The sequence below is a fragment of the Squalius cephalus genome (assembly GCF_949319135.1).
Source record: "Squalius cephalus genome assembly, chromosome: 7".
Classification (NCBI taxonomy): domain Eukaryota; kingdom Metazoa; phylum Chordata; class Actinopteri; order Cypriniformes; family Leuciscidae; genus Squalius; species Squalius cephalus.
In genome coordinates, this window is record NC_137128.1 from 34,890,793 (window position 1) to 34,912,222 (window position 21,430).

Genomic DNA, 21,430 nt, shown 5'->3' on the forward strand with positions numbered 1-21,430 from the left:
ATATTTTTCCATTCAATCATGTGAAATTAATCATTTTGTCATGCAGTTTGCTTTCAAAATGTTTTGACCAGTCATTCAAGTACCACAAAACACCAAACGAATGTCGAGCAAAACCATGAATTAAAATGGCAAAAGCTAAACAATAGGCTAGTAAGGGATAAAAAAAAGGCTGTGCCAGATGAAGTATTCTTTGTCCACAAGGTCGAGCCAACCAAAGCGGTTGAAGATAGTCAGCAAGGCCATTAAGTTCGAGCAGTGGAAGGATGGGCTAATGTTGAGGAGGCAGGGCTTTGGCTTTTCAGGATCAGCTTTTGGCAACACCTATCGAGCGACCACGTCTACAGCCCCGAGAAAGGGGATGCTGTGCATATGAAACCGAAGATTTGATCTAACAACGCAATTAACGAGAAATAAGACAAGAGATATTTACCAAGGATCACTCTCTATATTTACACTGCGTTCTCTCTATGCAATATTTCAGCGCGTAGTGCATAAAACAATATGATTTTAGGACTTAGAGTTCCCGTCAATGCGATGTAATAGTAATCTATAGCAGTAATTGTTTACATTTTGATAACCTTCAGTATTCTCCCTTCTCCTGGAGAAATTTCGTACCACAAAAGTGGTAGCCGCGTATTTTTTCCTTCTAAAGCGTGGTTATGTTTTGACAGTTACAAAGAGCAGCCACACTTTATTAACAGTAATAAACTTTTTTCAACAAAGGACTCATCGACTGAAGAATGATTTGGAGCGGGTTAACGGAGCTGTTGCTCCTAATATTTGTGTGCGCGCACAGATCGTCCTCAAAACAAGACACGAAACCTGAGGTGAGTATCCTGCATTATTGTCGAGACTTAATAGAGATATTTATCACTGATAACACACCCAGATCTATTCTGCGGTGGCAAGTTGTGTCTGGAGATCACCAATGTACACTAGAAGCTGTAGGCTACAGCAGCATGCTTAAATCCATAAAATAGTATAATAAAAAGTCGAAAGGCAACACTTTTTAAGCAAACATACCTCTAAAGTGGATAAAACTTTCATTGGCAATTACTGTACAACACTACTATAATACATGCATGCACATGTGTGAGCTTCATTGAAGTAGGTCAATGCTTGACAAAAAAAACAAAAAAACAACAAAACAGATTGTATGATATGAGACTCATGCTGTACAGACTTTGGGAGAAATGAAAATTCTGTAATAATTTACTCACCGTCAAGTTGTTTCAAACCTGTATGATTTTTTTTCTTCTAAAAAGAAGATATTTTGAAGAATGTCGGTAGTCAGACAGTTGATATGGACCCCATTGACTTTCATAGGAAAAAAAAATACTATGGATGTCAATGGGGGTCCATCAACTGTTTGGTTACTGACATTCTTCAAAATATCTTCTTAATTTAAAAAAAAGTGAACTATTGTTTTAAGGGCCCTTGATTTAAAGTCTTATTCGTGTGAATCAAACAATAACTGTCAAGAACATATGGGGGCCATATTTCACCACAAAATCAGGAAATACATAAAGAAAGGCATAAAGAAAATTTAAACATTTTTATCTCCAGTTTTCTTTTCAGAAGCACAAAAAATCTCATTCTCATTAAAGATTTGTATATATTCATGTGCGTGTGTATATGTATGCATTATGCCTAGGTCATAGGTTATTTTACCCCTCTTCTTTAATGTATGCTGCTGATTAAATTAATAATAATAAAAAGATTTCATTACAGTAATTTTGAAAATCATCCTTTCAAAATACACATTAAGACATTTGAGAGGGAACATGCTCAAGTGTCATGAAAATAATGTCATGATGCAAAACAACTCAATAGTCCTAAAATAGGGTTCATAACATGTGACAGGTTTTCATTAGATTTATTTGAAATGAAAAAGGTTTAATTTATAGACCCCTTTATAACACACTCATTTCCTTTTAAAGTTATTATGTTGTGTTATTAACATTGTGAGGTTCTGAAATTAAATCTTTATATGGGAAAGATTTTATTAGCTTAAAGTCAGTAGCATTATTCAGTCACAGATGTTTAGATTTAATGTGTCTGATCTCTCTGGCTGCTCAGTGATCAAAGTAAACACTTAGGAAATTGCAGAGGAGTGGAGGATTCTGAATTAAGGTCAAGTTAGAGACCACAGAGATTGAAAGATGCTGAAGACGCAAAAAAGAACGACCAATTACCACAAGAAAACAGGAAGAAAAGTCCTGACTGTAATGTTGTGGTCAGAGGGTGGAAGGATATGCTGAGGATGAGTTTGGGGGGAAAGGTTTTTTTCTGCTATGGATGACATCTGTCCTTGGTTATGGTCAAAAATGAGAGGAGGGGTTTAGACAGGGCAGTAAATTCCATATGGACTCTTTTCTTCCTCTCTTTCTTCACTTTGGCTTACAGGAAGTCATCACAATCCTGCAGGAAGTTTTCCTAATTCCTCAAGGATATCCTTATGCTATAGACTCATGCACATCTGTGGTTTTAAACAATATTAGTGTCTGTCTATACCCACCTCCCTTTGTTGTGAAAGTCAGACTATGGTTCTATACTTCCATACTAACCATGACATGCTATTTTTGTGATGCACTTCTCGTCATTGACAGCAATGGACAGGTCATGGATAAGTCATCTGATGAGTACTACTATATTTATGAAGAACTTACAGGGAGTTCTGCATCATAGTACTTTATTGGGATGTGTATTTGGCCATATATGGCTAGTCACATCCTTTATAGGACAAAACCAGAGGAAATGGCCTGGGGATTTTCCGTACGGTCTTGACCACATGGCTTTAGAACAGATGTGAGATGATGCCAACAGTTAGAGATGTAGTGTCAAAGTGTAAGGAAGTACGTGGGATGTGGAAGGGGGTGGCATGTTACAGAAAAGAGACACAAAGAGATGGGGATAAAATGGGATTGATCTTTTCAGGCAGGAAATGTGGTGGGGTGCGAATGATGCAAGTCTGCATAAAGAATAGAAGTTATTGTGGGCTGAGAAGTGATGTCATTTCAGAAATGATAGAATAACAGAGAAAAGAAAGGCTGAATTGGACTAATTGTCCAGTTCCTGTCGCTTCAGGCCAAACAACCCACAGACTATTGCAGTAAGAAAGAGTCTTGTAAAGATAATTCCCAACTGCCATTCCTATATATCCAAGATTCACTAATGTTCCTATTATGCACTTTCCATTTAAAAATATCATTTTTCTTGTCATCAAACAGCCAAGTGCCCCAGGTGTAAAAAATGTGATCTATAAAATACATTGGCTGTTATTATATATTTATAACTGGTATATCTTCAGATTTTTTTTCAACAGAGCATCCATTCACCAGTATTCATAAAAAAAAAAAAAAAAAATTGAAAATAAAATAATAAAATACCACTGAAGAATATAATTTATTCCAAGGGATTTAGGTGCATCACAGTGCATGAATTTGCACAGTTTGCATATTTTTTCGTGATAAGTAAACTTCACTGGTAAACTCGTGGTTGTGTAAACTCCAATGACATTAGCCATTTATTTTTGGGGATATTTCTGTTGATGTTACGGTGTTGACACATTTAGCCAGCTGTTGAGGCTCTATGGCGTAACCTGAGCAGCTGAACTACATTTTTATGATTTGGCTTCATTGGATTTGGATTCACCACATGCTCACCCAGATTCTGTGTTATTCCATTGGCCCAGAGTAAATGGAAGTTGTGACTCATTTTCCCTTGAAATTGCATGTCTTTCTCTCAAGTCTCTCTGATTTTATTACGCATCTGCGTGCAAACACAAAATGGTGCCTATTGCTCCTTTTATAAAAGGTATTGCATGCTGTCGTACCCCGTAAAACGTTTTGAAAAAAGGTTCAGGTATTTTCTGGCATGTCAGGCAAAAATGAATTTTGACTGAAATGATTTAATACAATTTGCAAGCTATGACTACAAGCAGGACTGCTTCTGTATTTTCCATTGCATTGGAAGTGATTTATTACACCCTCTTGAAACCACCCAGGTGTGTGCGGGGTGGTATTTTTTAGCGCAATTTTCCACCGGACAAATTGCGATTGTTAACTCATGATTTCTGTTCTGTGCGTCTGTGCGCACCAATCTTGCACTTCTATCTACTCCTCAACCAGACCACCTAGAGACTTCGGGTTTTCGGCATTATGTTAAGGAAGGTCTAATCTCGGGAACGCACAAAAAAAATCCAGGAAAATATTTACTATCTCTTAGTGTTGTGATCCCATGAGGTGAGAAAATTGCGCTAAAACACTCACTGAGTTTTTATTACTTGTTTTTCTTTATAATAAAATATATAAAAATTAGTCATTGAAAATATTCTGGATGGCTATGACAAGATCACCTCATAGAACCACTGAATAACGGAATAGAATTCCAAGTTTAAATGAAAAACAAGGGACGTCAGCTATTTCAAATGATAAAACATTTGCTATTTTGGATACTCCCCCAACACAGATCTTTGCAAATAGTTTTCCCCAGTAGTAGTCTTGATTCTTAGTATAATGACATAATCATAGACCGGTCATCTTGTGAAGCTGGTACCACCACTTTAGCATACCACAGAAGTCAAGGATGGCATAGCCAGTAATTCATGTGAATATTATGTCCAAATTGTATTTATAACTGTAGGGAAGAATGAGTTAACTTTCCTGTGAAAATTTAAGATTTATTTATTTAATTTTTTTCGTGGAAATGACTTCCTCTGAGGAAGACATCAAGTACTTGAAAACAGAGATAGACTCTGCCGGGATGGTTTTGAGCTCCAATTTCGAACTTGTTTTTTAGGGAGATGCAAGAAATGTTGTGCAACAGCAAATACATCACACATGATGTTTGTCCAGTTTCAGTTCACTACACGCATCTATCACAATCTCTGCCATCCCCCACCAATCCATATCCCATAAACAGCCTTCCTTCCCTCATATGGATATAACACACTGAAGCTTTGTTTGTGCTGTGGAGGACTAAGAGCGAGTCACAGAGAGCCAGATAAACTGCACTATTCACTGACTGATGATAGAAAGGAATGGAGAAGCATTTTGAGGAAGTTAGGAAAAACCAGACGAGAAAAGATACCGAGACAAAAAAAGGATGCAAATAGATGAATAAAAATAGAGGAAAATAAAGAAATATAGAGTACAAGAAAACAGGAAGTTCTTACAAAAAACTAAATTTCCAGGATTACATCAACTTGGAATACATTCTCTGAAGCATCTGACTGTGGACGTAATCACATCTGCTGCCAAAACACACACTCAAAAACACATTCAGCCAGAGAGCATCATGATAGACAAAAAACATGCTGATCATGCTGAGGAACCTCTTTCTGTTGACACTTTACTCACAAAGACCACACAAGCTACGACAGCCAAATCATGTGATCCACATGTTTTTCTCTATATGAGCTACAGCTGAACTAGGGTGTAGTGAAGCCCCATAGGGTGTGTCTACATTGTTGCCCTTCATTCCTGCAGTTGTGTGTGTGTGTGTGTGTGTGTGTGAGAGAGAGAGAGAGAGAGAGAGAGAGAGAGAGAGAGAGAGTGGTGGAGGAGGTAGGGACAGGGGGATTACGGGATAAGGGCTCTGTCTCTGAGGTTTCAATGGTATTAACCAGAAATTCCCAGGGAAATTACTTACTGACAGTTTGGTTTAACTGGAGACAGTATCTTGTCTCCCTGAGGGAGTCACAGACAGATAACATTTCACCTTTCATTATCTCATCTATCATCCTATATTGCTACAAACAGAAATGCATTTGTGCCATCACTGACTCAGTTTCAAGACAGAGATAATGCAGCTTCTTTTGTCTCAAAGGAAAGCAAGGTCATAAATCAGTCTAGACAGACACACACTTGATCTATAGATTTGTTTAGTGAATTTTGAATAGCCCTATTATTCAATGGCCCTGTTACTGTACTTTTGTTTCATGAATTGTGGTAAGGAACCTTGCCTAATCCCTTGAGTTTGTGACCATCTCCTACCATCTCCAAGTTCTTGTTCTGTTAACTCAATTTCCAGTTCACACTCACCAAAGCTATTTATTCAATGCATAGTAAAATCAACTGCTAAGCTATATGCAGTTTACCATATCTTCTCTATGCAAAACATAATTTTCTTAATAAGTATTTTGTCTGGTTGTCCAGTAAAAAAAGTTAAACGTCCTTAAAACAAGTTAGCATTTAATTGAGAATCAAAATTGCATAAAATAATAAGAATCAGAATATATCTTGAATTAAGCTTAAGCTATTACAAATAGCTTTTTTCTTGTTTTACAACAAATCTAGCAAAGTTTTGTTGGAATGGGGCAAGATAAATAAAATCAAGATACACACTACTGTTCAAAAGTTTGGGGTCGGTAAGACTTTTTTAAATGCTTTTTGAATGAAGACCATGGTTTTCTTTATGCACACCAAGACTGAATTTATTTGATCCAATTTTTTTTATTACAACTTGTTTTTTAAAGAATGATTTTCTATTTTAATATATTTTATAATGGCAAAGCTGAATTTTGAAATCATTACTCCAGTCTTTAGCGTCACATGATCCTTCTGATGTGCTGATTTGGTGCTCAAGAAACATTCATCATTTTCAATATTAAAAACAGTTGTGCTGCTTTATATTTTTTATACACCCTTTTCAGGATTCTCAAGGCCCGTTCACACCAAGGACGATAACTATAAAGATAACGATAAAGATATAATTCTAAAAATCGTTCTCCATATTAAAGAATAACAGAGTTCACACCACAACTATAACGATAAAAATATGAGGAACGATATCGTTGGGATCACTTTCAGAACGATTTTTTTTCAGCTGTCGAAGGATAAAACACTGACAGCCAATCAGAATCCACTCTAATTTAAAGGTCTCGCGCATTTAAAATGGATCTGGATCATCCGGGCGCACGCGTGCTTAAAGGACCGTTATCGGTCGTTGGTGTGGACGCATATAGTTATCTTTATCGTTATCTTTATAGTTATCGTGCTTGGTGTGAACGGGCGTTTAGGCCCTGTTTCCACTTGGTATTAAGATGCATTTTGGTCGATAGGATCACAAGTGGACGATGCTAAATACAGGTGTAAACGGGGTGTAAAACGTTTTGAGCTTTTGACCACTTCCAGAGGTAGCTGAAAAACGTACCAAGGACAATGTTCTCTAAGCATTCCTGATTTTTAACACGCACTCACCGCGTTCGCTGTGGTTTTGTGGCTATCAGAGCAGAAACTAAAGCTGATGCTTTCCGTTTTTTTTCCCGTCGTCTCCGGGAGCGTTCATATGTAAATTGCACTTATTAAGCTTATTTTGTCCATTAGATTGAAAGATCTGAAAGAAAAAAAAAAACATATTTTTACCCGCCCATAGACTCTCCCCTCGAAGAAATCAGGACAGAATTGGTTGAAAGCGGACAAAAGATGGATTAATATTCTAGGTGTAAACGGGTGTGTCTGCCTCATCCACTTGTGATCTGATCTATCAAAACGCATCTTAATACCAGGTGGAAACAGGGCTTTCAAAAGAACAGAATTTGTTGGAAACAGCAATTTTTGTAACAACTTAAGAGTCTTTACCATCACTTTTTAACACTTACTGACCCCCAAAACTAACTTTTGAATGGTAGTGTTCATTAACAAAATAAAAATTTCCTCAAATTTAACTATTTTTTTAATTTACTGGATAACAAGACAAAATAAGGATCAAGAAAATAATTTATACAGATACCTAAAAAAAACTAACCAGGTGAAACAGGACACTTCAGCAACTGAGTTTAATGATGCAGTCATACAACAGATCTGCATGACAGTATGTCCTCAACATCACTCTAATATCTATTCATATAGTTGTAAAATATTGTTCAGTAATGAATATTTTTGTCCCATTCTAGGTATGGCTACAGCAATATGGTTATTTGCCACCTGGTGATCTCCGCACGCATACGGCCCGCTCTCCTCACTCCGTCACCTCTGCCATTGCTGCCATGCAGAGATTCTATGGCCTGAAAATCACTGGCAGCATGGATCCCACTACTCTAGAGTAAGTCAGCTTCCCACATGGTTGAGGAGACAGCAAGAGTATATTGTAGTGTAATTAATGCTGCCATGTCCAGGATTGCATTTCTTAAAAAATAAATGAAAAAATTATATATATTTATATGTTCCTGAAAAAAAAAAAAGGCTCTAGATGATACACTATTTCCTTCATTGGATCCGTGTCGCATTTTCTGAACACCTGTGGCTAGTTCAGGAGATTCAAGAGCTTATAGATATCTCTGTGGAATTATTTTGGCCCATCAGTTATGTGCTTGTTAGTCATGGAAGGAGAGAATGGAAAACTAGAGCATTGTGTCAGCAATCCTCCACTGGTGTGCAATGAGGCACGGAAGATGTAGAATATATGAGGACAGAAATTAACGGCCATCCTGTCCAAAATCACTGAAATTAAATCTGTTGTGCGGTGGATGATCTAATGTATTGGACTGTGATCGCCAGGGCAATGAAGAGGCCCCGCTGTGGCGTCCCAGACAAGTTCGGAGCCGAACTGAAAAGCAACCTGAGAAAGAAGCGCTACGCAATCCAGGGACTGAAATGGGATAAAAATGAGCTCACATTCTGGTAAGAGACAACCTTAACTCTAATCTGCTGGATCAATAAAGAAGTACTGCATTTTAAACTGCATTTAAGTCAATTTAGGCGCAAAACTCTCGTCCAAACCATTACCAATTAATTGAGGTTTGCTGTCATAAACGTTTAGATATGGCTGTGGCTATGCTTTAGTAAATACACACACCACACTTATGGAAAAGTCATCTTTGGCCTTACTATACGATTCTGCTCCACTACAGCCAGGGCCAAAATTCCTGTGTGACTTGTCTGTAATGTAAATCACTTTCTCTCCCCCTCTCCTTTCTATATTCCTCTTTTTCCTATGGCCTACTTTTCTCTAATTGCCTCTCCAATCCTTCTTTCTTATCTCTTTCTCAGCATACAGAACTACACACCAAAAGTTGGTGAATACGAGACATTTGAGGCCATCAGAAAAGCCTTTAAAGTGTGGGAAAGCATTACCCCTTTGCGATTCCGAGAGATCCCTTACAGTGACATTAGAGACAAGGTTGAAGACTTTGCCGACATCATGCTCTTCTTCGCTGATGGCTTTCATGGAGACGCCAGTCCGTTTGACGGTGAAGGAGGCTTCTTGGCTCATGCTTACTTCCCAGGCAATGGCATAGGAGGGGACACACACTTCGATGCAGCAGAACCTTGGACAATTGGCAATCGTGACCTGTTGGGTAAGCAGCAGCACCACCAGAAGTTAGGGAATACTCTAGACCTCCTAGGGTTCTTCACTTGTTTGTGTCAGTATGGATGGTGGTTCTTGTTTAGACATGCATAAATTAGTTCAACCTACTTGGTTTGAATATGTGTGTAAGAAAGTGTAAGGCAAGTCCAAGCAAGTGTTGTTTGTGCGCACTTTTATTTAATTGAGTTGAATCAGCCTTACCTTTTAATGAGAATGTTTGGAACGTCTTTCTGAAAAGCCTTATTCATTCTTTGACGTTCCCTGCTGTGGACTGAATGTCTAAAAACAAGCTTTGAAAGAAAAAGAATAATAACTCCCAGCAGTCATTCTGTGCTATCTATTCTTTGCGTCTTAAAATTGTTGTTTTTAATGTGCACTACACAATTATACAGAATGCTATTTAAGGTTAGCCAAATCTATCCTGTGCTGACATGGTTATCTTTTACTTTCATTCAGGTAATGATGTGTTCTTGGTGGCTGTTCATGAACTGGGTCACGCCCTGGGAATGGAACATTCAAATGACCCATCCGCCATCATGGCTCCCTTCTACCAGTGGATGGACACGGATAACTTTGAGCTTCCTGAAGATGACCGTAAAGGGATTCAGCAGCTTTATGGTATAACAGTCAATATCATCACAACTTTAATTGTTAAACCACACCATAGTTCTGTCAAGTCTGGGTTATTATCATTAACTAATACTAATTAAACTGTTAAATAAAGTGAATATTTTCAAAACAGGCTAAACGAAAATTAGAAGTGTTGCCTTGGCAATTAACTGAAATAAGTTTCAGGGTATGCTTACATGACAACAATGTACTAAAAATGGAAAAGTTTTTCCTTTGCGTTTTTCACGTACAGACGACAACGTTGTCAAAACGATCCCAAATTCACACAGATGCGTGAAAACGATTAAAACTGCTTTATTATTTATGCCAGGCCAGTAGATGTAACTTTGTAAAGAAACGCTACAAGCCTACAGACTGAACACGTAATACGCATGTGCATGAAGTCACTGTTTACACAGAGAAATGATATCATTTTCAAGAACTTACATTTTGAAACCGTTTTCAAAAGTTTGTTTTCAGTCCCCCAAATTGCCATTGTCGTGTATTAACAGCCAAAATGCAAAACTAAAACTACAACTGAAATAAAAATAAACCCAACCTAAATTGTAATATTTAAAACAATCAAAAATAAATTATAATACACTAACAAAAATGACAATAGCACATAACAAAATTACAAAACATTATACAAATGAAAAATGAAAACTGTCAATATAAAAATAAAGCTAATTCAAAATTAATAAAAACTGTAATAGTATATAAATATATATAACATTAGCAAATTATTCTGCTTTGCTATCCAAAGCTTATTCTTTTGGGATAAAAACTACATAAATAAATGTAAATGCAAACAAGCTAATTAAGCATTGATTTGAACATTATACAATATATACAACTAATGAAATCTAAAAAAACAGTGGAAAATATAGTGATGAACAGTAGCATTTTACTAAATATTTAGGTTTAATTTATGACCTAATTAACTACACTGAAATTTTACTCTCTGCAGGACCAAACACGGGAGGACGCCCACGGCCACCTGTCACCCCTCAGACCCCCCACCACACTCCATATCCCACACCATACAGGCCCGGGGGACCTAGCTTTGGTCCTGACATCTGCGAGGGCCATTTTGACACCATTGGCATTTTCAGAGGAGAAATGTTTGTGTTTAAGGTACTAACAGAATATTTGTGTACATATTGGGTTGGCGATCATGCAGTATGTGTGTTCATCACAATTCCTGTACCTGTGTTTTAGGATAAGTGGTTCTGGCGCATACGTAATAATCGGGTTATGGAAAATTACCCCATGCCAATTGGACATTTCTGGAGAGGTCTGCCTACAATTATCAATGCTGCCTATGAAAGAGAGGATGGAAAATTTGTCTTCTTTAAAGGTACTAGTAGTCTTCTATCATGATTTCAATGGGAAAAAAGGGGATTTGTGCTTAGGCTTTAACAGGCCTGCTTATTGCTCCAGAAGTAATGTATTTTGTCATCTCTGGCTTGCAGGGGACAGGCATTGGGTGTTCACTGAGTCGAACTTGGAGTCAGGTTACCCGAAGACTCTGAGAGAAATGGGTAATGGTCTTCCGAAGGACAAACTGGACGCAGCGCTCCTCTACACGCCTACTGGCAACACCTACTTCTTCAGAGGAAACAAGTTAGTAGCTTTGATATCCCATAATATAAGGCATGAGCACAAAGGGAGCTTAGATCTGAAACCATTTCTTATCTTCAATCAGATATTATCGTTACAATGAAGACACGCAGTCAGTGGATCCAGGTTACCCCAAACCTGTGAGTACATGGCAAGGTGTTCCAGACAACATAAAGGCTGCCTTCATGAGTCGAGATCAAAGTAAGTCCTTTGCTGCCTTCTGTTTTTTTTTTTTTTTTTAAATCAATCTCCACTCTATGCGCTTGAACTGTTTTAGCTTTCATTTCACAATTTTTTTTATAATTTGATTTATAATCTGCTTTTTTATTCTGACATGGTTGTTCTTTGTCAGTTCTGTATAGTGTACTGTCAATCAGACATAGGCACACAGAATTCTGCATTAAAGGTTGTATCAGCGATTTCAAAATAAATTGTGTTCTAACCAATCACCGACGGGGTGGGTGTTGTGAGGTTTTTGCGCTCTTCGCGTGCAGCCGTGCACGAACGCAAAACCTCATAACACCCACCCCCTGTCGGTGATTGGTTGGAACACAATTTATTTTGGATTTGAGTGGTTGGTGAAACCAATTGTTTTTGTGTGCAGATCTCAGAGCCTAGGCGGCCTACAGAGACACGTTTTTTTGACGGCATGCTTATGGGTCGGGCAGCTAGCGGATTGTTAGGAAAGATTAGATGAATGTGATCATTTATGTTTGGGCCTTTTTTGGGCCTGAAATCGCTGATACAACCTTTAACCCAAGAAAACAAAACCCTCGTAACCTCTTACTATGTTCAAAACATACACAGCACGTTTCTAATGGTTCTAAGCAATTTTTCTGCCCATACAAAAAGCAAAAACACTGCATAATATAATAAAATCACAGCCAATCAGATGTTTTCTGTACACTCAGATAATGTTACAAAATATTTCTATTTCAAATAAATGCTGTTTTTAAAATTATTTAATTATTTCTATACATTTAGGAATCCTGAAAAAAACATGGTTTAAAACAGTTGTGCAGCTAAATATTTTTGTGGAAACTTTGACAATAATAAGAAATGCTTCTTGAGCACCAAATCAGCATATATATATATATATATATATATATATATATATATATATATATATATATATATATATATATATATATATACACACCTTTTTTTGGATTTATATAGTATTTATCACATTTATCAGGACACAAGTTGTGTCCTTTGTCATTTCCTGACTCCCATCCCTTCCTGTTTCCAAATATTTTCATGCCTCTCTCCACTGTCCTGTTTAATACTAGAAAAAAAAAACTTAATTACTGTAGTTTTATTGAAAAGGTCCATAGGCTTTGGGCCAAAGATCACTACTATTGTATAGTCCTGACCTTTTCTCTCTTAAATTCACAGGTTATACCTACTTCTACAAAGCCAATAAGTACTGGAAGTTTAACAACCAGTTATTAAAAGTGGAGCCTGGATACCCCAAGTCTGCACTTAAAGATTGGATGGGCTGTCCTAATGAGGACTCCAATACAGGTGGCGGTGGTGGAGGAAGTGACCGTGATCGTGAACGTGAGCGGGAGCGTGAAAGGGAACGGGAACGGGAGCGTGAAAGGGAACGGGAGCGTGAACGTGACCGCACACATGAAGAAGACAAGACTGAGGAAGAGGGCAAAAAGGAGGAGACGGAGGTGATCATAATCGAGGTTGAAGATGCACCCAGCGGTGGGGGAGGAGCAGCTGCCGTCGTGGTGCCACTTATGTTGCTGGTCTGCGTGATCCTTACGCTCGGAGCATTTCTCTTCATCCGCCGGTACGGCACACCGAGACGCTTGCTCTACTGCCAACGCTCCCTACTGGACAAGGTTTAAACGTTTAAGAAGGGATAATGGAAGAAAGGGAAGGGGAGGAGAGGAGAGAATTGAGAATATGGAAGAAGGGGACTTACTAGCAAAGCAAAACTAAAATGAGAAAAGCATTGAGAAAAGTAAAAAAAAAAAATGGTTTTGGTCAAAAATGGACCCTTTGTTGTTTACTATAGAAATGATGCCACTCAGACAAATCTCTGCATTTTTATATTTTGTAATTAGTGGTCTTGAACATTTTGCTTTCACACCTGTGCCGAGCTCTTCCTGCACGCTGTACAAAGGCATATGGTACTCGATCCACCCCCCCCCTCCCCTCTTCTCTCAATGTCTTTCTCTTCTTTCCCTTCTGGTGTAGAACATGACGCCAGCTCATCGCTGTTTGTTTAGCCTTTTGTAAATGTCCTTTTAAAGTTGTGATTGTTGTTGTATGTCTGACTCATTGTGAATTCTTACCCGCTGTCGAAAACAGCGTTTGTCCCATTCAGAAGACTTTGTACTTATTTTAGGTTGCAGCCGATGCTCATCACATTTTGCATTCTATGCAACCATAATTACAAAAAAGTGCCACTGCCAGGTACAGCCATGGTTTTTGGATGTGGTACCATGGTAAAGGGTCCTCACAGTGATGGAAATAAAATGTTTGAACTTAAAATACTTTTGAAATATCATTAGGAAAAATGTAAATCTAGTTTTAAAGTTATACTCTAAATATTATAAAATGTCAGAAATTGATGTGATAATAATTTTATAATTTTTAATCATTTTTTAAAAATCCTTCCAGGATAAGACTAGAAAAGTCAGTCAAAAAGTGCTTTAGTGCCATGATATGATATTCTCTGTAGTACCATATAAATACCACAGTGCATAAATAAACTAATCATTGCGTACCATCGGTAATTTCTGAACCATGGGACCACCATAGTACTTGTGTAAGTGATTCAGTGTGCACCAGATATCATGAAACATTATCTGCATTGGCTCATGAAAGGTAATTCTTATAACTAAACCAACACAGGGTCTGTTCCCACCCCATGTAACTCCCAACTCAGGTTAAGAATCCAAAGTCATGTGCCTTTCCAAAGATAATTGATACTTATCCCACTAACAATGCCTGCAAAGCTGTGCTGTCTGTCTGTGTCCTTCAGTAGTATGGCTTTATATTGTACTGTATTTTAAATAATTACTATTATTGATAATGATGATGTCAGTATCATTATGATTATTACTATTGTTATTGTTCTCCATGTCAAGAATGTGTTTTTTTATTATTTTATTTTAACAATTGTCATTAAAAATGTCCTGCTGGACAGGCAATAATGTATGTCTTATGAAGTGGCCTTAATTTGGGGGAAAGTGAATGGGTGGGTTTGTATTTTTGAAATGAAATAAATTTTTAAATATGAAAATAACATTTTCACTGCTTGTGTTTACAATTATTGATAATTGTGGTGCTTTTTTAAATTGGAATTTTAAAGTTGGATTAAAAAAACAAACAATAATGATAATAATATTTAAATGATGATGATAATTATCTAAAAATAAATTGTGCTTGTTTCAAACCTTTTTTTATGTTTAAGTCAAAAATAAAATATTTTGTAAGTTTTCTTTGCTGTCAGATCTTTTTTTATACTTTCTATGTTGTTTTAAAACATATGTCATAGCTGAATGCCTAACCCAAAAATAAAAATTCTGTTATCACTTACGTATGACTTTCTTTCCTCTGTGGAACATATATATATATCTATATATATATATCTTCCTTATAATGGAAGTCAATGGTCACCAAAACATTCTTCAGAATATCTTCTTTAGTGTTCTGCAGAGAAAAGTAAGTCAAACACGTTTGAATCAACATGAGAGTGAGTAAATGATGACAGAATTTTTATTTTTGGGTGAACTATCCCTTTAACATGTTTGTTTAGCCCACTCACTCTCCTGCACAACAGCGAGGGGAAGGCAAATGCATCTCTGTGTCCTAATCTCCAGCTGCTCCTCTTAACCTGCATCCGATTCCAAGACTTCTTGCCTTCCTTAGCCATATTTTCCGAACTGCTCTTTAACTCCCTGTAAGAAACATATCTCGCATTAGCGCATCTCATTCTGCTCCTCAAGTTATGACCACAGAATAAGACAAACATCCTGCTCTTTCACACATACAGTTTGATGCTCACACATAAGCTTATTTCTTTTGCATAGAACTACCTTTTTTCATGTCATTTCAGTCCATACTTCTTTCTCCTCCCTTTTGCTGGCACTCGGAAACACTTGGCCATATAAATGGGATGGAAAAAGCAGGCTAGGTCCAAGGATTAAGCGAAACCAGGAATGATTATAATTCTGCAAACCCCTTTGGCACCGTTCACAAGGAAACATATCTCTGTTGTAATGCGAGCGCGTGCGTCTTTGAGAATAATTACACTTCCAGATACTGATTGGGGAAAAAGCATACATGTAAGTGAGAGATGACACTCAATTCAATGTGTTAATATACATTTTAGTGAAGACAGCCGAATGTATTTGCTGTTTGGAATAAGCGCCAGGAGATGGATAATGTTTTGGCAACTCTGGGTCCAGTCACGAGGCTTTCGGGAGGCGGACGTTCGGAGGCCAACGATCAAGGAGAATTCCATCAACAACATCTGGAATCCAAACTGCCTTAATACCAGCACACTGCAGGAGAGAGAGGAAAACACGGCTTATCTGTGCACACACTGTTGATGTAATTATTCTTTTTTTCAATCAGACATGTCAAAACATAAATGTGCATTGCAATCTATTCTAATAAGATACCCAATGACAGGCCCTCAAAGATGTATAAAGTATTTGTGATGCATTGTTCCTAAAGGCACTGACTTATGTATTTCAGCCAGAGCGTATCTTGTTACACGAGTGCTCAATCTATTTCACTCTGCACACATTTTAAGCAAGTTCAATCTTTTCCCAGCTGATTCTGCAGTACGAAGAACAACCTCAGCACTTTCTGCTCTGCCCACAATTCCCTCCATTTCTCTCTCTCTCTTTTTCTCCAGGCAAGTAGAGTTGAGTTTCCTGCAGTTTCTGTTAAGTGACTCACTTTTTTTTCTTAAACAGGGCTTAACTGAAAACATTAGTATCACCACAAACATTTCAAGTCTCTCTCTTAAAACACATTCTCTCTTTTTTGAAGGTCTCTGGCTGACTTGCCTGCTCTTTGTGATCCATTTTACGTCTTCACAGTGCTCTGCTAGTTCGAATGAAGTCGGTCACATGCTATTTAACACCCTTACTTGACAAGCTGTGTCCACTTCTTTCCTTATGGAGAGAATTCATGTCTTTCCAAGCCTAATGAGAAAACAGACAGACCTTGAAGTGGGGGAAAACTTTCTTTTCATACAATAACCCTGAAATAAAAGCCGGTGGTACCGCCACCCCGGTGCCTTTAGGTAACTAAAGGCACCAGGGTTGCGGTGCCACCGGCTTGGGCCCGTAATCGCTGCTCGCAGCTATATATATATATATATATATATATAATTTTTTTATTTTTTTATTAAAGAGGTTAAATAGACAAAGGGGTATCTTGGCTATTTTACCTCTTTAATGAAGGGAGAGAAAAAAGGAAACAAAATTATAATCTTTTCATGGAAAACAAAACAAAACCCGGACCACAATAATGATTTTTAGCCATTATACAAATCATTTTAAGGTTATCACAATTAAAAAGGATCTGTAAATAGTGATGGGGGTAAAAGATTCCGATGTTACGGAAAAATTGTGGAAGAAATATGGGGCATGTGAATGTGATGTTCCTAAATGCAAACACATGTTTTTCCACAGCCAGTAACTTTCAATCCTGTACAGGATGTAAATTAACAAAAAATACAAGTCTTAATGTAGGATGCACATGGTTTTAATTTCATCAAGCCATAAAGCAGCAAATCATAAGTCATTCGGTTCCAATGGGCTTTAACACCTACATACAACAGCTACAATGAAATTTGGCAAACTCATCTCTCTAAATACATTTCCATATGAACACTACAATTCAAAAGTTTGCGGTCAGTAATATGTTTTTTGAAAGAAATTAATACTTTTATTCAGAAAGGACAGATTAAATTCATCAAAAGAGAGACATTTATAATGTTACATATATAATGTTGTTCTTTTTCTATTCATTAAAGAATTCTGAAAAATGTATCACGGTTTCCACAAAAAATATTAAGCAAGCACAACTGTTTTCAACAAACACTGAGAAGAAATGTTTCTTGAGCACAAAATCATCATATTAGAATGATTTCTGAAGGATCATGTGACACTGAAGACAATACAAAATACAACCGTCACCATAAATTTAATTTTTAAATCATTAAAATAGAAGAAAATAGTAATTGTAATATTTTGTAATTTTACTGTTTTTACTCTATTTTAATCAAACAAATGCAACTTTGGAGGTGAGCATAATATACTTCTATAAATGTATATAAAAAAAACATTACAAAATTTCTACCTAGAACATATTCCATCTACCATCAATGCAAACACATCATATATGTTCCGTTACTAATCAAACACAATATACTACTTTTCTTGAGAGTTTGCATTTTCTTACATGCCAGTACAGAATAAATCTAGTTGGGTAATGCTGAGTGTGCTAGAAATGTGCATAAAAGAAGAGGCACCTGCATTAACGTGTTGAGCTATGGGAAACATACCGTCTACACTTAAGACAGGGTGTGGTGTGAGTAGTTTTTTTCTGCTGTTCCAGACAGGAGAATGTGGGAAAAAAACAGGTTATAGGAAGTAAAACAATCAACATCTCTAAACTCATAGTGTTGGTTCTTTCCCTCCTTCTTTAAAAGGCAAACACTTCCAAACTTGGCAGGAAAAGACTCCCCACCAGGAGCTGCTGAATCAGTCTTTTACCCGCCCCCTACCCTTCCTACAGCACCAAACCCTGCTACCCTCACTATGACCCAGTCATATCCTCCAGGAAACCCCCCTGCTTCAGTTCAGGCCTGCAACAGTTAACTGGACTCTTTCTTCACCTTATGACTTTAATGACTGGACTGCCACATCAGAAGCATGAGGTATATGTTCCCCTCCTTGTCTGTATTTAATATTTCCTCCCCCCTATATGTGCTCTCTCTATTCTCGTCAGGTTGACTTGCATTAGATCCCTTCGCCCCTCCTCCAACACTAAACCACATATGGTTCTCATATATAAATCTATGCCATCAAAGTCTAACTCAAAGCAAAGGAAACTGGTGAGAAACATGATGCACAAATACAAGAAGGTTTACACCGATTCTTTCTGTTCGTAAAACGTCTGAAAAGCAGCGGTTTCCAGCTTTTGTGCTATAAGCAGAATTTTTGCATGAAGAATTCAAGTTTTTACAGCTTGAACCAAGCGGCTTTGGGGGTAGTGAGAGAAAGAAAGGAGGTTAGAAAGAGTTCTAAGATGCCACATCAGAGGGGGGCTTTGAAAAAGGAGCCTTGTGGTTAGTTTCTCCAACTGCTGGACACAAAAGGCAGTGCGGTGGGAAGGGGGCGTCTGCTGAAGATTGCTTAAAATCTGTTTACACTGCTCATTCATCAGCAGTTATCACAGGTCTGACAGGATGTGGTACTGTAGCCTGATCTGAGGGCCAGGGCAGTGAGGGCGTATGCTATCCTTACATTACCCGACCTGGACAAGATTTAGGACAAAATGCATAGTTGTTCTTCTCCCTGCTTCCCTTAAAGTGTTTTTTTTTTTTTCAGGTTCAAAAGAAGTTACAGGGATATAGTTCACCCAAAAATTACATTTCTGTCATTATTTATTCACTCTCATATCCTTCCAAACCTGCATGCTCTTATTTCAGAAGTCAAAAAGAAACATTTGGAAGAATGTACATGCACCGCTTGTCCATTCAGTGGCTGTTTATAGTGACTAGAGCTGTCCAGCTTAAAAAAGCTTACACAAACATGAACCAATGCAAAAGAAACCTGGTGACAATTAAATTTAATCTGGTAAGAACTGTGAACTTCATTGAAAGGGAATAACATTAGTGAATTTAAGTCATATGGACTAGGCTTTATTCATGATTTTGTCCTTTTTGGAGCTTGATAGATGGGTCTGAACTGTTGTCATATGGAGTATAAAGATTTTGTCATTTTCTTTTATTCTTTAGAGGGTTTTTTTCCCTCCTCAGCTTGTAAAAAATGTATGCTTCAACAGTAATTCCTTTAAAAATAGAAGTACAGGGGGGCAATTAGTATTTGTATTTAAGAGCTTATATTTATCTCTTCTGTACAAATTGTTTGTTATTGTGGCTATACAGTTGTTTAAATCATACTTTTGGCACTGGCAGTAATGCTCTAGGACGGAGGTTATATATTATAGACACAATTATGCGTGTGGATTTGTATGTACTTTCTGTTATCCTTGCACATGGCGCGAAGGTTTAGGGTTTACAAGCATTAGCCATAACAGTAATTGAAGAATTGCATACTTTGATTAGACAAAGTTAGTCATTGATTTTACCACACTAGTTAGGCTACATGTTAAAGATATGTTTAAGTAGTGTGCTATATTGTAGTATTTTTCCCAGGGTAAATGCCATGCCCCATAAACCTTTGTAAATGCATTACTGTAAACGCAACTTTTACTTATTTTTATAAAATGAGAGACAAGCCAAAGTAATTCTGTGGTATTCGACCGTATGCCACAGATGCTGTCGACAGCTTGAACTGAACTTGGAATATTCCTTTAGGACTTATTCCCATGTGCCCTATATATGGTTCAACTGCCTGTGTGGTTTGTGAATTACTGTACACTGCTGCACTGATAACCAAACCCACTTCTGAAGAACTTATTTTGGGCCAAAAAAACAAACAAAAAAAAACCTGACTCAAGAGTCGAAACTTCTGAAAAGAATGATGCAACAAGTGCTACCTAATCCCAGAGTCTGTCTGACACACACAAACTCCATACAAAAAGGAGCTACAGTACCTCAGTGACCTCAATGTATCATCAGTAGCCGCAAGTTTTAATTTTGTTTTGTCTACATGTTTTTTGCATGAAACCCATTGACTTCCATTATATGAATCACAGAGGACCACGGTTTCAGCTAAAAATCTTCTTTGTTGTTCTACTGAAGAAGAAAAAAAAAAGTCACCTACATCTTGGATGGCCTGAGGGTAAATTAACAGCAAATTTTCATTTTTGGGTGAACTGGCCTTTAAGTAGCCTACCTACTTAAAGCGACTTAATCTTAAAGAGTTAAAAAGACTTAATAAAATAAAGAAATGTAACAACTGCAAAAGACTCAAGTAATTCCTCATAAAGTATCTACAAACTTGGGAGAAGGAACTGTAGGTCACAGAAGCAGAGCGGGGCAGGGCTGGGCTGTGTGTGGGCACGGGAGGGTCGACCCAGTTCAGCGTGTTCATTGCATCAGGCCGGAAAAATGCTCCACTCAGCCACCAGGGCGCTAATTACAGACGACCATTGCTGAGCTCGACAGGAAGGACGTCAAAGACGGAACATAGGGATGGAGGGAAGAGAGAGAGAGAGAGAGAGAGAGAGAGAGAGAGAGAGAGAGAGAGAGAGAGAGAGAGAGAGAGAGAGAGAGAGAGAGAGAGAGAGAGAGAGAGAGAGAGAGAGAGAGAGAGAGAGAGAGAGGGAAGACTAAGCAACTGAGCGAGGAAGCAGCTAACAATGCAATAAAAATAGAAGGGTGGGAGTTGAGACACAGACAGGGTGTACACATTTGAGGCATTATATTTACCTGCTCGTGTGCAATACGTAACCAGACAACAATAGGTTTCAGAGATAATGAGTTTGGAACCTTCCCCATCACACAACCAATCACGAGCTGCATAAGGAACACAATTGCATTAGCCTATACATACAACAGCAAAGTTTTATTGCTTAAAATTGAGGTATATGAGCTGCTTTAACCTTCAGGACTAAAAGGGCAGTGGCAGAAGCATGTGACTTGTAGATTTAAGATTTTTGGAAAGCCTGCCTCCTTGTGGTGTGTTGAATAATGATAGTCCTTTAGGCTCCT

At 37.7% G+C, this 21,430-nt stretch overlaps 1 protein-coding gene across 1 annotated transcript; it reads left to right on the forward strand.

The window, feature by feature from the left end:
• The first annotated feature begins 326 nt into the window (after positions 1 to 326).
• Positions 327 to 14,366, forward strand: mmp14b (matrix metallopeptidase 14b (membrane-inserted)). The gene is made up of 10 exons (XM_079875527.1): positions 327 to 827; positions 7,898 to 8,046; positions 8,502 to 8,624; positions 8,994 to 9,301; positions 9,769 to 9,930; positions 10,892 to 11,058; positions 11,143 to 11,281; positions 11,397 to 11,547; positions 11,630 to 11,745; positions 12,943 to 14,366. The coding sequence occupies exons 1-10, from the start codon at positions 741 to 743 to the stop codon at positions 13,404 to 13,406; spliced, it is 1,866 nt and encodes a 621-aa protein (XP_079731653.1). The 5' UTR covers positions 327 to 740; the 3' UTR covers positions 13,407 to 14,366.
• Positions 14,367 to 21,430: the final 7,064 nt, after the last annotated feature.

Bases quoted from the DNA above. Each gene is read 5' to 3' on its own strand.
- mmp14b (XM_079875527.1), top strand. From the start codon at position 741: ATGATTTGGAGCGGGTTAACGGAGCTGTTGCTCCTAATATTTGTGTGC. The intron at 8,625-8,993 runs GTAAGAGACAAC...TCTCTTTCTCAG, and splicing joins AAAAATGAGCTCACATTCTG to CATACAGAACTACACACCAA. The intron at 11,282-11,396 runs GTACTAGTAGTC...TCTGGCTTGCAG, and splicing joins AAAATTTGTCTTCTTTAAAG to GGGACAGGCATTGGGTGTTC.